Raw genomic sequence first — 14,094 nt, 5'->3', positions numbered from 1 at the left:
CCCATGTTATTTAATCCTCACATTAGCTCTGGGACAGGGACCTATCATCCCCATTGATAAATGAAAACCCTGAGGCTTGGAGGGAACACAAACCTTAGTGGGACTCAACTCCTCTGAACTCCGGCACTGCCACCCCACCACACCCCTCCACTCCTGGAATCGCTGAACAACGCTGTTGCATTTCCTGTCCCCACAGAAGAAATGCTTGGAGTCAAGAAGGAAAAGGTCATGTGAGAAATATGTGAAATCCTAGGGGTTCCCTGCCCTTTGGCCTGTGTTATGAAGTCTAGCTCGCAGAGATATCCTGCCTTGATGGAAGGAGGTGGTTCAGGACACTCTGCTCTGGAAATGACAATAGCTAGGCCAGTGCCCAGAGAGGAAAGAGTATGGCAAATATTGCCCAGCTTAAGCCCTTCCCACTTGAGCACTCAAACTACTCTGGGTCTTCTAAAAGCATCAGATATGCCTCAGTTATGCAGGCCATTTAATGCCTACAGTGTCATTTTACTATCTAATTGCTTATCAAAAGTTTTAACCATAGGGTTTAAAAGGCCTGCAAACAGAAAGTCCAAGCAAAGGCACTGTAACAAGACACAAGGGTGAAATAGGACCAGATACGCCCTGGACATGTACCCTGCAGCCATGCCCCTGAGAACATAAAGGAGTGCGGAGGTGGCCTGTTGAAGTTCACAGGCTGGTGTCTGGGATGTGTGAGCACAGCAATTCTATATTGGGAGAGAGTGAGATCTCCAGGAGGAAGTCATGGAGAATTAGAGGAGCTACATAAACTGAATTATCTGCTGGCAACCGGCATCAACACCACCCCCCCTTCTAAGGTCTTGTCTTGGTTGCGGAGACACCAGGAACTACATTTCCCAGGATCCCTTTGCCTAAGGCTCGCTCATGAAAGGCAGGCACTCACAGGGGCCTAGGAAGGTAAAGGAGGAAGCCATTATTCTCTGGAGGCAGTTGCAGCCAGCTGTGTGGGAAGATGGAGATTTCAGGCAGTCTTCCTTAGAACTGCAGCAGCTTCGAGGCAAGCTCTTAACTTTGGATCTTGTGGCTGAGATCTGTGTTGGCTTTCTCTACCTTCTGCAGGAGCTTCTCTGATCTTTGTTTTCCCAGTCCTTCCAATGTTTACTGTTAAACTTAACCCTGATTCCTTTTTAAATCCTTCTCACCTGAAATACACTGAGTGGCTCTTGTTTTCCTAATACAATATAGAGCTTAGTGGATCTCAAGGATTTACTCAACATTTTGCTGTAAATTGGCCCCACTGAAATTTGGATGGAAAAGAGCTCTCCTTCGTTGCATTTAGGGCTGTTGCTAGGGAAGAGGATACTGTGAAAGGTTTTTTGCCCTCAAATCTAGAAATGTCTTTGGTTATGAAGCACATGGAGGTAGTCTCTGTGGGCCTATCTGGGCCTTTCTTTTCAACTGCAGTTTGCAGATTGGAGGGACACTCATCCTCCTGCACCCTTAAGGGACTTTCATGGTAAGAAAGGCAGAGAAAGACCCAAAGATGCCAAGAAGCACCATTCAAATAAATAAATATAACCTGATTGTGGAATCCAGGTGTTGTGGATGACTAGTCTCCATCTTGTGGACATTGTTTTCCCCCAAAATTCAAGCTCCACAGGGTTAGGGAGCTTTGTTTTGTTTGTACCAATTTACCCCAAATACCTGGAACAGTGTTTATGGGTGCTCAGCAAATATTTGTTGGATGAATGGATAAATGGCCACCCAGAACTGGGAGGAGACATACTCAGATAGGAATCCGAGATGCCCACAGACTCAACAATCAGATATTACATGTGTCTGATTTGGTTTCATGGTTAAGTCCCTGGCTCTTAGACACTGTACTGCTACCCAATATAGAAGAACAATTAAAAAAACAAACAAAAAAAAAAAAACCCAAAAAACAAAAAACAAAAACACAAGGCTCTGGTCTCTTTAGAACTTGTCTCCTTACACCTTTCTGCTTTCTTCATAATTGGGAGGTTTGTTGTAGATTCAGCTATCACAGGGGATGTCTTAAAAATGGCATTTCTTGGGGCGCCTGGGTGGCTCAGTTGGTTCAGCGACCGACTTCAGCTCAGGTCATGATCTCACAGTGTGTGAGTTCGAGCCCCACGTTAGACTCTGTGCTGACAGCTCAGAGCCTGGAGCCTGCTTTGGATTCTGTGTCTCCCTCTCTCTCTGCCCCTGCCCCCACTCATGCTCTTTCTGTCTCAGAAATAAACAGTAAAAAAAATTTTTTAATGGCATTTCTAGGTTTTATTTGGCCAACTAAAGACATTTTAAGAAACAATTCACCATCCTTATCATTTTGATGTAAACTTATTGCAAAAATGTAAATATAAACAATGCAAAAAGAAATGGGAAGATGATCTCAGAATTCTAACTAGAAACTGAGTAATTTTCTATTTCACCTTCGACCTGGTTTGGCATTTGGGAACCCCCAATCTCCTTCACGTTGCTCATCCAATATCTAAGCAAGGGCACTTTTTGTTAGGTGCTGGGGATCTAAGAGTCAGCAAGATAGGCACACTTCTTGCCTTGAGAAGCTTAATCAAACAGATTTTTGATGGCACAAATACTGGGCTCTGTTGAGAATACAAGACGTCTAACCCAGTTCAAGGGGGAGGCGTAAATTTCCAGTAAACTTCCCTTTACACGGACACCTGAGAGTCAGCAGGAGTTATACAGAGAAGTAAACCCGAGGAAGGGAGCTCATTTACAGATGAGAAAACTGACACCCAGAAAGGGCTCACAACTTTCTCCAAATCACAGCCAGAACAAAAAGCACAACCTAGGCCTGAATTCCTGGGCCCACAGCAGATATTGCTACTTCTTCACAGTCTTTTTGGTGAGGATCCTAAATGTAGACTTGCGGTCTTGGCTGTCCACCTAGCTCTGAGCTGATTAAATGGAAGTCTTAACAGCTGGCAGCTAGCATCCATTACAGAAAACTAACAGCTTGAATCTCACCCTTCACTTGAATTCAGCTGAGTTCCAGTAATTACTGTTTCTGTACTTTGCCAACTGCTCAGTCCTTTCCTTAAACAAAAACCATTGGAGTGGGACTGGAGTGAGTTAGGGTGGGAGCCAGGATGGTCAGAAAACAAACCACACGGATTGCTGCTTCTGGAAGCTTTGTTCTTTAATGAGCCACGGGGTGATTTGTTCATCAAGCTGCTTTTGTGTAGCTATACAGTGCATATTCTGAGTGACACAAACTGCACTTCATACAGATGATGTCTTGCTCCCCCACCTCCAAAAAAAAAAAAAAAAAAAAAAAAAAAAAAAAAAACAAAAAACCAACCGAAAAGGAAATTACAAAGTGCCTGTTGATTGCATCAGGAATGTAATCAGTTCCGTGGGTGAGATAAATCATTCTTTTTATAGAATTATTCTGTTAAACAGTAAAATGATATATTTCACAGGATATGTCCTTTTACAATACATAGTCTTAAAAATTTACACTCAGCATACTTATAAATTACTTTAAATCCATTAAAATAATATAATACTAATCTGTAATCCACACCTTTCCCCTAGTAAATACAATTACTTGGTTCAAAAGGTGCAACTTTTATATGACCTAAGAGGGCTGATAAACAGGCATTAAGTATATAGATGGATAGCAAGGTGATAGGCCCCTTAAACAGTTTTAGCCAAGAGACCAACAAGACCAAATAGATCCATCTCCACATTCTTCATCTTGCTGTTTCCTTTAACACCAAATCAAATGTGGGAGTGGTTCCAGAGAAAAGTGGTTAGAAATATTTTAGGGGCACAGAAGAACAGAGGACTTCCTCAAACACCAGGGACTTTTACCACCAAGGCTAGCATGGTGTTGTTGGGGGACAGTGCTGGGGAACTGTCACAAAATATGGACAGACATAACACATTTGTCAACACAGAATGACGCATGCCCCATGCCTAGCTCCCACCACAGGGGAGAAGAGAGGAGGATTAGGAAAGCCATCTGGACTGTGTTTCATTTTAAAATAAAAACCCTCTTAGCTTTGAACACATCCTGAGAATACTTTCTTCTCTAGTTCACCAAAGTGCTTATAAAAGGTACACATTCGTTAGTTACAGTTAAAATATCATGGCCCACGGTCACTGAAGTGGGCCTGCAGAACCTTGCCGGAGCTCCTCTTTTCTTCTAGGCCCCCCGTCCTCGGTCTTTGACAGTGAAAACAACCCTACTGTCACGGAACACAGGAAGTCTCCACTAACCTCCCAGCAGGGTAAGAGCTGCACCAGGTTTCCAAAGCATGAGAAGGTAGGGGTCTGGTATCCCATCCCTTCTTCAGGTCCCTGTCTGTGCAAGGCCTATACTGGGAACTCTCTATCTCCCTTTGTGTTTCCAGAAGGCCAGAGTGGCAAAGTAAATAAAATGGCAGGAAGTACAGAGTGCGTTAAGCATGCCACCTGCCTGATCCTTGCTGTTGAACAGATTTGCTTCACTTAATGATACACAACCTAACCCTAAAATTATACTTCTCTGCTTTTATTACATTTTCCATGATAAAGGATATGTTGGCTTTAATGGGGAGAAGTGAAAATCTGGGCTTTGTTTGGGGCTGGGAATGTGTGATATGAACAGAATTTCTCTGTATTCTGGAGTACGGGCTCCAGATGGGGGGCTGCCCCACTGATGCCACGCAGGGATTTTGTTTGTGGCATCTGAGAGCAGAGAAAAGCAAAGGAGAAGCAATAGGAAGCATGACTTTGACACATATTAAGGGTTAACATCTTCACTGAAAGTGACTGTAATACAGCGTCGCTTTGTGGTGACAACTTGAACCATGGAGAGGACCAGTTAAGATCAGATGGAAGAAGATACAGCACTTGGTTCTGACAGCTTTTAAGAATTATGGCTTCAACTCTTTATCAGGCCAACAACACCTGTTATCCTACGAGAAGAAAAGCTTTCTTTCCTTCAAAGGGAGGGTCCCACACTTGCTCTCCATTCTTAACATTTGTGTGGATCTCTCCTCCCCACCATCCTCCATTCTGGCAGTTTGTTAAATAACTAGAAATCCACAAATCTAGCAACTGAAAAACAAGTATTTTTTATTTAATTTTATCCAAATTCAGGTTTCAGGTCCCTGAGAAAAATTATAAAGTCTCTTATCATCCACTGCCTAGTTCCTATAAAGTGACCTACCTACAAGGAGTAGTTTCTTTTTTAACTGCCAAAAACTTATTTTGCAAACAAACAAAATCCGCAAAGATTTAGAAGGGAGAACATATGCTGAGATGTGTCCTCCAGGCTGTTCCTCAGGGCCAAAGGACTATCCGACAAGGGTAATATCTTTTTTGTATAGTATTTAACCAATGTTCTGGAGCAAGTGGAGAGTAGCTGTGAATGCCCAGGAGGACACTCCTCTCCCCGGAATCCTGAAGCAGACCTGTGTGGCCCGGCAAGGGGCCCTGAGGCTCCAGCAATCCCACTTGGACATGACCACGCTGAGGGGCTGGGTTTTCCTCTAGGAGATTCTCCAAAATTCAGATTTTTAAAGGCTTTAAATTTATTACTCCTCGGCACAAACAAGGTGGCAGATGTTTGCGGGATATAAAATCTAACATTTACTCACAGCCATCATCATTCTGGAGATTTAAAAAGATTCCTTTCCCTAGCTCATTTCTGAAACCAAACCAGGGAGAGGTAAGACTCCTGCTACCTTTAGCTGCCACTCAGAATGATGTTCCAAGTCCGACCTCTGGGGCTTGACAATAACCACTGAGGCAGTGACATGAGGTTCAGTGTTGTGTAACAGGAGAGACTCTGCCTTAACAAAAGTCTAAATATTTCCATAACTTCAAATTGAAGAAGTATGAAAAGAAAGAATAACCAAAATTCAGGTTACAGATGGTAAAGGCTCTTTTTCAGAACAGTGCATGTGGTAGTTAGACAAGATGCATTTAGTAACTTTAAAAATAAACATTTTCACATACTTATCTCAAGAAAGAGTATCATGTTTCATTTTCCATATATTATAAATAGCAAAAACAGATTTCTAATCCCACAATGCTAAGAAGCTTAAAATACTATTATTATAGCTCAGGTGTGTGGAGACACCCAGTGGTGAAAAAGATGGTTTGATTTTTCCCTCAACCCAGGGATAGTGGCTCTCACCCCTATCCAATGGCCCCTAATCTGTGGGAAGAAATTCCATGGGAAGGAGGGAAGCATAAAGTTAAAAAGAAATATGCGTACTATACATATATATTTACAGTAAACTTCAGTAACCAGAATATTAACAAAAATAGCTTCAAGTAGTCCTTGATTTTTCTTTCATCTATTTAATACTGATGGTCTGAGGAAAAGAAGATAATAGTTAGATGGTTATATTAAAAACTTTTTTATTTTTTGGCAGCTTTCTGTTAACACTTATTCATGCAGTGTTGTGTATAAATGTTTTGGGAGAAGTGATTAAATGGTCACATTATTTGTCTGAGTTTATGGTGGAAATCCACCAGCAAATGAACAGGTTCGTTTGTGATCTTCAATTTAATCTATACGAAGAGAAAGGCCTGGGTGGATTAGGATGAAACCCTCATGTTTAGGGGTCACCATGTCTCTGATGAGACTTTAAAAAAAAATCAGAGGAACCTAATCCTAGCACCAGGAAATATGAGAAAAGTAGGCTACTGAAACTTTAGCCCATGCAATATGTTTGGCAAGAACTAACCAGGAGTGAAACCAGCATTGATTATTATGACACTGAACATCATCAAAAAACAAAACATGTACTCTCTTCTTCATTGTGTAACCAGATGTCTGAGGCATGCTCTGATGGCTTCATGGAAACAATTACTTTTTTACTTTCCCCAAAATATAACATGGAGTGTTTCTCAAAAATCTTAAAATAGAGGGCTTAGGCTTTTTGTTTATAAATCCTTGGAAAAAAATTATATTCTGCTCCAGCTCCTAACTATCCCAAAATAAACCCAAAGGCTTTTGCTTTCATGGTTAAGAAAGATTTATATGTTTTCTTTCAATGTCAGAAATCAGCGGGTCCCTCAGGCCCACCATGTCCCCTCCAGTTCAACACCCACATCTGGGAAGGAAAAGAAGACGGAGGAGAGGCAACTACAAAGACCTCACAACTGGCCCAAATCCCCAGGCCCTTGATGGCTCTGTTTGGTGGAATCTCCAGTCAAATACAGCAGCCAAGGCACAGCTGGCACCATCCCCAGCAGGCTTCAAAGGGGCTTTTCTGCTTCTGCAGGAGGCCCAGGAAATTAGCACACAAGTTCTCAGTTGTATGCTTGGGCAAGAGGCAGGACCACAATTAGGATGGACTATTGTGGACAAGGTGATGAGAAGAGGCCCCGAAGAGGAGGTGTGTTTACCACTATGCAGCCATGACGGGACATACAGCTGCCAGTTCAGACCATAAACTCGTTATTTCCAAAGAGTGCTAGCTGTTGGGTGGAGCTGCAGTCTGGGTCCACAGTTTTCCTGCGGCCAGACAAGACTGTCCCTTCTGGGGTCTCTTTGGTTTTCTGAGGTGAGTTTTTCACATTCTTTAATTTTTGTTTGCCCTTTTCAGGGTTGAAGGTTCCTCTGCTGATGAATTGAGGCCTGTCTTCCAGGGATCTGCTCTGGCCCAGTGGCCCTTCCATTCCCAGGACCTCCCCAGCTGAGGCAGCTCGGTAGAATGGAGATTTAGAATAAATCTGAAATCGTTTTCTGGTCCCATGAGAAGATGCAGTGCTAGACGAACATAAAGTAGAGACTGAAGAGTCCATCGAATCCAAAGAGTCTTCCTGCTTTTTTAGCTGCTTTCGGAACTTGCTTGAAGATTCAGACTTGCCAGCTGCCTTCAGGGAGCTAAGGGCTAAGCTTCTCTCTAATTCAAAGAAGAGATCAAAGCTATAAATGACAATTTTCTCTAAAGCAAATCATTCCATAATGAATCAGTTTCACCATTCCCATGTGAAATTGGGTGGGCTGAGGTCTGAAGGGTCCAAGCTGACCTACTTTGTGCACAGTCATAACTCGAGAAGCTATCCATTTCTATGTAGGTCATTTCAGAATCAACCCCAAGAAGTCTGGAGTTCGACTATGCCATTAGGAGAGGCCTACAACTGTCACTGTCATTTAAAAAACTGCCAGGGTATGTAGTAATTCTTCGTCTCCCTGACACATGCCAGGTGGTTAAATACCTCCTTTGGTATAACCCCATCTCTCAGCAGGGCACAATGCCTGCTAACCACCTCTGGAACATGGATCATGGGTAAGACGACATGTGTTGTTACTATGGGTTTTTCTCTGTGGTAGATCGAGGAGAAAACATTAAATTGACAAAAAGCTGCATTGCATTAAAGGCTTGGTCTAATGAACAGTATATAATGGAAGTTTCACAAAGATCAGTACATATTTAACTCCTTAGGATTTTGTCACCTTCTCACATAAGGTTAGGCATTCTTGAAAGGAATTTTGTCTTATTAGCTTGGGAATCCTTACTCCTCCTTCACAAAAAAAATCTGGAGACTTTGGTCTAGTATGTTCATTTACCTGATTTCTCAGAGATGGCACCTTCAGACTCAATATTCAAATTTTCTGAGCTATCGGCAGTCCCAATGGAGGCCTCAGACTCCAGGGTTTCATCATCAGAGGCACGGGGTTCCAATACAAGCATCTCAAATGTTAGCTCCTCCCTGTAAGATATAATCAAGAAATCCACTAGCATTTGATAAGAAGTGGAAAGAAGACAACAGGAAAAAAGACCTATGATGCAAGAAATTTAAGTAACAAAAACAGTCACATTTCCTACTGTTCTCAACCAAAGTGGCGATGGAGACCTGGAAGCCACAGTAATGATGAAGGTTAAAAACAGCAAAGTCTGGGACCTATAATAGAGCAAAGAGTGAGGTAGGAAAAGATGCTGCAGCTATAAGATATTTTGGTAAAATGAACTTGGGACTGATAATCAGATCAGGGTTCTAAACTCACTCTAAACTCATACATAATGCAGCAGGAGTGTACTTTCCTCTCTCTGGACCTCAGCTTCCTCATCCACAAAACAAAGAGATTTAATGAGATAAACTCTTAAGATTCCTTCCAGCTCTTAAACTATTTCCCATGAAACAGGCACTAACTACACTATAGATGATATCCTCACCTTAAACACAGAGAGGCCTCTGATGAAGTCAAATGCTGACTGATCTTTTCTGTTCTTTGCAGCTTATGCTGCTCCCACTCACAGCATTCTCTGCTCCTCTTCATCAGTCACCCACCTGCCTCTCAGCCCCCTTGTTCTCTCACGTCTTTGGTACATGGCTCCTAATCTTGCTTTCTCAGTACTGCTTGATGTCACTCAGATCTGTGTCAATTAACGTCTTCGTAAAAGCTCACTTCAGTCCTCTAAGACAAAAGTTCCTCTATGTCTGCTACTTCTAACCACCTTTCCTCCACATTATGTGGGCAACTTTCTCCAATGGGCAGATCTTACACCTGGAAATACATCAGCCCACAACCTCCTTATCCTTCCAATTCTTATTCCCTTTTACATCAAGTGTCTTCTCCTTCAGGGCCTTCTTAGCTTTGCTTCCACTCTACCAAGCTTGAACTACTCATCCTTCAGTACCTCCAATACCAGCCCCTGGTCAATGTATACTACTTCTGCCTTATCATGTTCTGCATATCTGAGCCCCAGCTGCTTTTTTAGCTTGCCTAAATTCTAGAATCAGTCCTGATAGGCAAAAAGTACTTCAACAGACTCCCATATTCCCTAATGCATCAAACTCTCAGACCTGGGATCGTGAGACTGAGGAACAAAAATGCCCTTAAAGCTTAAGAGTCTTCGTTTTCAACCAGAACCAGTACACAGTACCTTCAAAAAGAGCCACAGCTTGTCCACATTATCCCCCCAAATATAGTATTATTGTTACCTACCCTTTCTCCAGGGATGGCGGAGGGCACAGAGTTGACTATTTGTCTCTCTCCTAAATTGCAACCAATTTCCCTACATAGTATCCCAGCGCCCACTAGAGCTGCTGCCTTATCCTGACCATCTAATTGTTGGCCCCATGGCTACACTGATCTTCAGAAAATAACCTTCCTTTAGGGAGTTCTGGGTAATACCCATTCTTGAAAGGGCCTCTGCCTTAACCCAGGAATCCTCATTCCTCCTTTTAAAGACCAATTTAGTCAGTGAGGCTGGTCTTAGACCTGTGAGGAATCTTGGCTAAGACTGACACACCGTGTTGCAGTGTGTCAGTTCAGCATCTCCAGGTCTCCCTGCTCATGGAGCTTCCGTCAATACAATGACAACTCTCACGCTGTTACCCGAGTCCAGGTAACATGTCTGCATGCCCTGTATCACCTGATACAGTGCTTCACACATAGGAGATATTTAGTAAGGAAGGAAAAATCAAGAAAGCACAGAATGAAGGAAAGGAAAACAGGTAATAACTGGTCACTCCCTTTCCTCCTGAAAACTCACTTCTCTTTCTGTAAGTTCTCAATCTGCTCAGTCAGTACCCTCTCCTCCTGCTGCATAGCTGCTTGCTGTTGTTCTGTGATGTCAGTCTCCACAGCTGTTTCACTAGTCAAGGTCTCTTCTGGCACATCAGACATAGAGGGCAACCGAACTACCACAGGAGAGGATGGACTTGGATAGTTTCCTCGGCGAAGTCGCCCCTTTCCCTGCAAAGAAAAACATGTGTTAGAAACTAAATTGAGTGACTGCATTGGTTTTATGTGGCCTGTTGAGGATAGCAAGTGTACTTCCATCACACCAGGTGAATGGTAGGAATACATGGAAACATTCTGCAAGCCCTAAGATATTTAGAGAGATACTACTGACCATTGAATATATTTAGGTTAAGTATTTCTTGCAAAAGCACTAGAAAATGGACACTTTGGTGGGTGAGACTGTAAGAACACATTTTGCACTGAGAGTAGATTCTTCATTTAATCTAAGCTTTATCCACTCCAAACTAAGTACCCACCCACACATGGCTATTTAAAATTAAATTAGTTAAAATTAAATAAAAGTAAAGTAAAATTGGAGTTTGGTATTTGCACTAGACACATTTCAAGTGCTCAATAGCCACAGGTGGCTAGTAGCTACCATATTGAACAGTGCAAGATATAGAACATTTCCATCATCACAGAAAAGTTCTGATGGACAACAGTGCTCTATAAATTTAACCTTGGAATACACAATCACTCTAGGAAGACTACAGAAACATGTCTTGAAAAGTCAGTTTCATTAAAGAAAAAGTCATTTATATATCAAAGGATGTCAGTGAGAGAGATTCTCTGAGAACACCTCAAGAAATTTCCTTCCTGAGATCAAAGAGGAAAAAAAAATCTCATTGCTGTTAAATTGGTTAACTTTGTATATGACTTTAGCTTCTGATAATACCACAGACTAGGTATTTCAGATTAAACCTCCTGCTGACAGCAACTGGGCAAAACATAAAAAACCCAAAATATTCTTGAAGGCATTAGAGAGCTATTTAACACAGCAGACCAAAGAGAGGCTAGATCAGCATTCAGGGCTAACCTAAATTTAAGAAGAGGTGGCTGAGAATCTGAGCAGAGCTTTTGACAGACTATAGCAGGGGTTAACAAACTATGGCCCTGGGCCAAATCTGGCCTTGTGCCTGATTTTGTAAATAAAGCTTTATTGAAATACATTCACGCTCATTAATTCACACGTTGTGGCTTTTCTCAAAAACAATGGCAGCATTGATTGTTGCATCAAAAGACTGTATGGTCCACAAAGCCTAAATTATTTACTCTCTGGTCCTTTATAGAAAAAGTTTGCCAACCCCTGGGGTAGAGAATAAAAACTGGAGTTCAGACCCACGTAAGAGTATGGACTGCTGCCTGGTAAAACTTCCATGCCTGATGCTGGGATCCCCAATGTTTGCAACCTAAATGAGTTAACTGAAATAACAGTCTTTGTGGACATTGTAGCCTAGCTTCCAGTCATTTGAATGGTCCAGAAAATTGTAATTCCTAAAACTGGATTAAAGTAATCCCAGATTGCTAGTACCCTAGAACCTGAGAGAAAAAACAGAAACACCTTGGAAGAAAGTAATATCACCTCAGGCTTCAAAATATTTTTATAAATAGTTTTTCAAATACTATGTATGACACATAATCAAAGGTAACCAAGCACAAAAGGAGACAAGACAATGTAAGTGAAAACAACAGAACCCAGAAACCCTCAATGACTCCAGATACTGTCGCTATCAGACAGACTTAAAATAACCATGCTGAAGGAGACAGAAAGACATCGCTAAAATAGTAGACTGGAAGTTAATTATGTCAGAAGAAAATATAAAGAATCAAGCAGAGAACGCTAAACAAACGCTATATATATATATATATATATATATATATATATATATATATATATATAAATATATATATATATATATATATATAAAAGAATACCAGAAGAGGAAAAGGATCCTGTAGAACACTAAAGAGATAATGGCAGAACATTTTCAAAACCAATCATTAAAGATATCAACCTATCAACCTGAAAGAAAGCTTTCAACCTCTAAGAAAGATAAATAAAAATAAGTCCATACATAAACAGAATAGCTAAGAACCATTGTGAATTCCATCCACAATTGCACCAAAAAGAAAAAAGTACCTAGGAATAAATTTAACCAAAGAGGTGAAAGACCTGTACTCCAAAAACTATGCAACACTGATGAAAGAAACTGAAGAGGACACAAACAAATGGGAAAATATACCCCATGCTCATGAATAGGAAAATTTAATATTTAATGTCCATACTACCCAAAGCAATCTACAGATTCCATGTAATCTTTATTAAAATACCAACAGCATTTTTCACAGAACTAAAACAAATACTAACATTTATGTGGAATCATAAAGGATCCCAAAGAGCCAAAGCAATCTTGAGAAAGAAGAACAAAGCTGTAAGTATCACAATTCTAGATTTCAAGACATACTACAAAGCTGTAGTAATCAAGAACATGGTACTGGCACAAAAACAGACGCATAAATCAATGGAACAGAACAGAGAGCCCAGAAACAAATCCACATTTATAAGGTCAATTAATACAATAAAGGAGGCAAGAATACACAACAGGGAATCTCTTCAACAAATGGCGCTGGGAAAACTGGACAGTTACATGCAAGAGAAAAAACTGGAACACTTTCTAGCACACCAAAATAAACTCGAAATGGATTAAAGACCTAAATGTGAGAACTGAAACCATAAAACTGCTAGAAGAGAACATACACGGTAATTTCTTTGACACTGACCATAGCAACGTTTTTCTAGTTATGTCTCCTAGGCAAGGGAAACAAAAACAAAACTAAATACTAGGACTACATCAAAATAAAAAACCTTTCCACAGTGAAGAAAAGCAGCAACAAAACACAAAGTCAACCTGAATGTGAGAAGATATTTTCAAATAATATATCCAATAAGGGGATAATATCCAAAATATATAAAGAACTTATACAACTCAAAACCAGAAAAACGAAATAATCCAATTTAAAAATGGGCAGAGGACCTGAATGGACATTTTTCCAAAGCAGGCAGACAGCCTACAGGCACGTGAAAAGATGCTCAACATTATTCATCATCAGGGAAATACAAATCAAAACCATAATGAAATATCATCTTGCATCTTAAAGACAAAAAATAACAAATGATGGTGAGGATATGGAGAAAAAAAGAACCTTTTTACACTGATGGTGAGTGAGAATGTAAATTGGTACAGCCACTTTGGAAAACAGTATGGAGGTTCCTCAAAAATTTTAAAGTAGAAATTCCATATGATCCAGTAATTCCACTACTGGGTATTCATTCACCCAAAGAAAATGAAAACACTAATCTGAAAAGATATATACATCCTTGTGTTTATTGCAGCATTAATTTACAATAGCCAAATTATGTAAGCAGTCCAAGTGTCCATCGACTGATAAACGGATAAAGAAGATGTGGTATGTTGTGTGTGTGTGTGTGTGTGTGTGTGTGTGTGTATGTGCGCGCGCGCGCATATGTGGACTACTGCTCAGCCATAAAAAAGGATGAGATCTTGCCGTTTGTGACAACATGGATGGCT

General features: G+C 40.9%; 1 protein-coding gene across 7 annotated transcripts in view; it reads right to left on the bottom strand.

Annotated features, from left to right (window-relative positions):
* Nucleotides 1-2,226: 2,226 nt before the first annotated feature.
* Nucleotides 2,227-14,094, bottom strand: part of MYO9A (myosin IXA) — a 282,825-nt gene continuing 270,957 nt past the window's right edge. For all 7 annotated transcript variants that reach the window (XM_042941515.1, XM_042941514.1, XM_042941518.1 and 4 more), the window contains 3 exons: nucleotides 10,473-10,675; nucleotides 8,543-8,685; nucleotides 2,227-7,874 (listed from right to left, as the gene is read on the bottom strand). In XM_042941515.1, the coding sequence (XP_042797449.1) occupies nucleotides 7,411-7,874; nucleotides 8,543-8,685; nucleotides 10,473-10,675 (810 nt within the window). In that variant the 3' untranslated portion in view covers nucleotides 2,227-7,410. The remainder of the gene's footprint in view (nucleotides 7,875-8,542; nucleotides 8,686-10,472; nucleotides 10,676-14,094) is intronic.

This window comes from Panthera leo, chromosome B3 (assembly GCF_018350215.1).
Source record: "Panthera leo isolate Ple1 chromosome B3, P.leo_Ple1_pat1.1, whole genome shotgun sequence".
Taxonomy (NCBI): domain Eukaryota; kingdom Metazoa; phylum Chordata; class Mammalia; order Carnivora; family Felidae; genus Panthera; species Panthera leo.
Note: the sequence above shows the minus strand (reverse complement) of the source record. Positions and strands in the feature narration are given on the sequence as shown.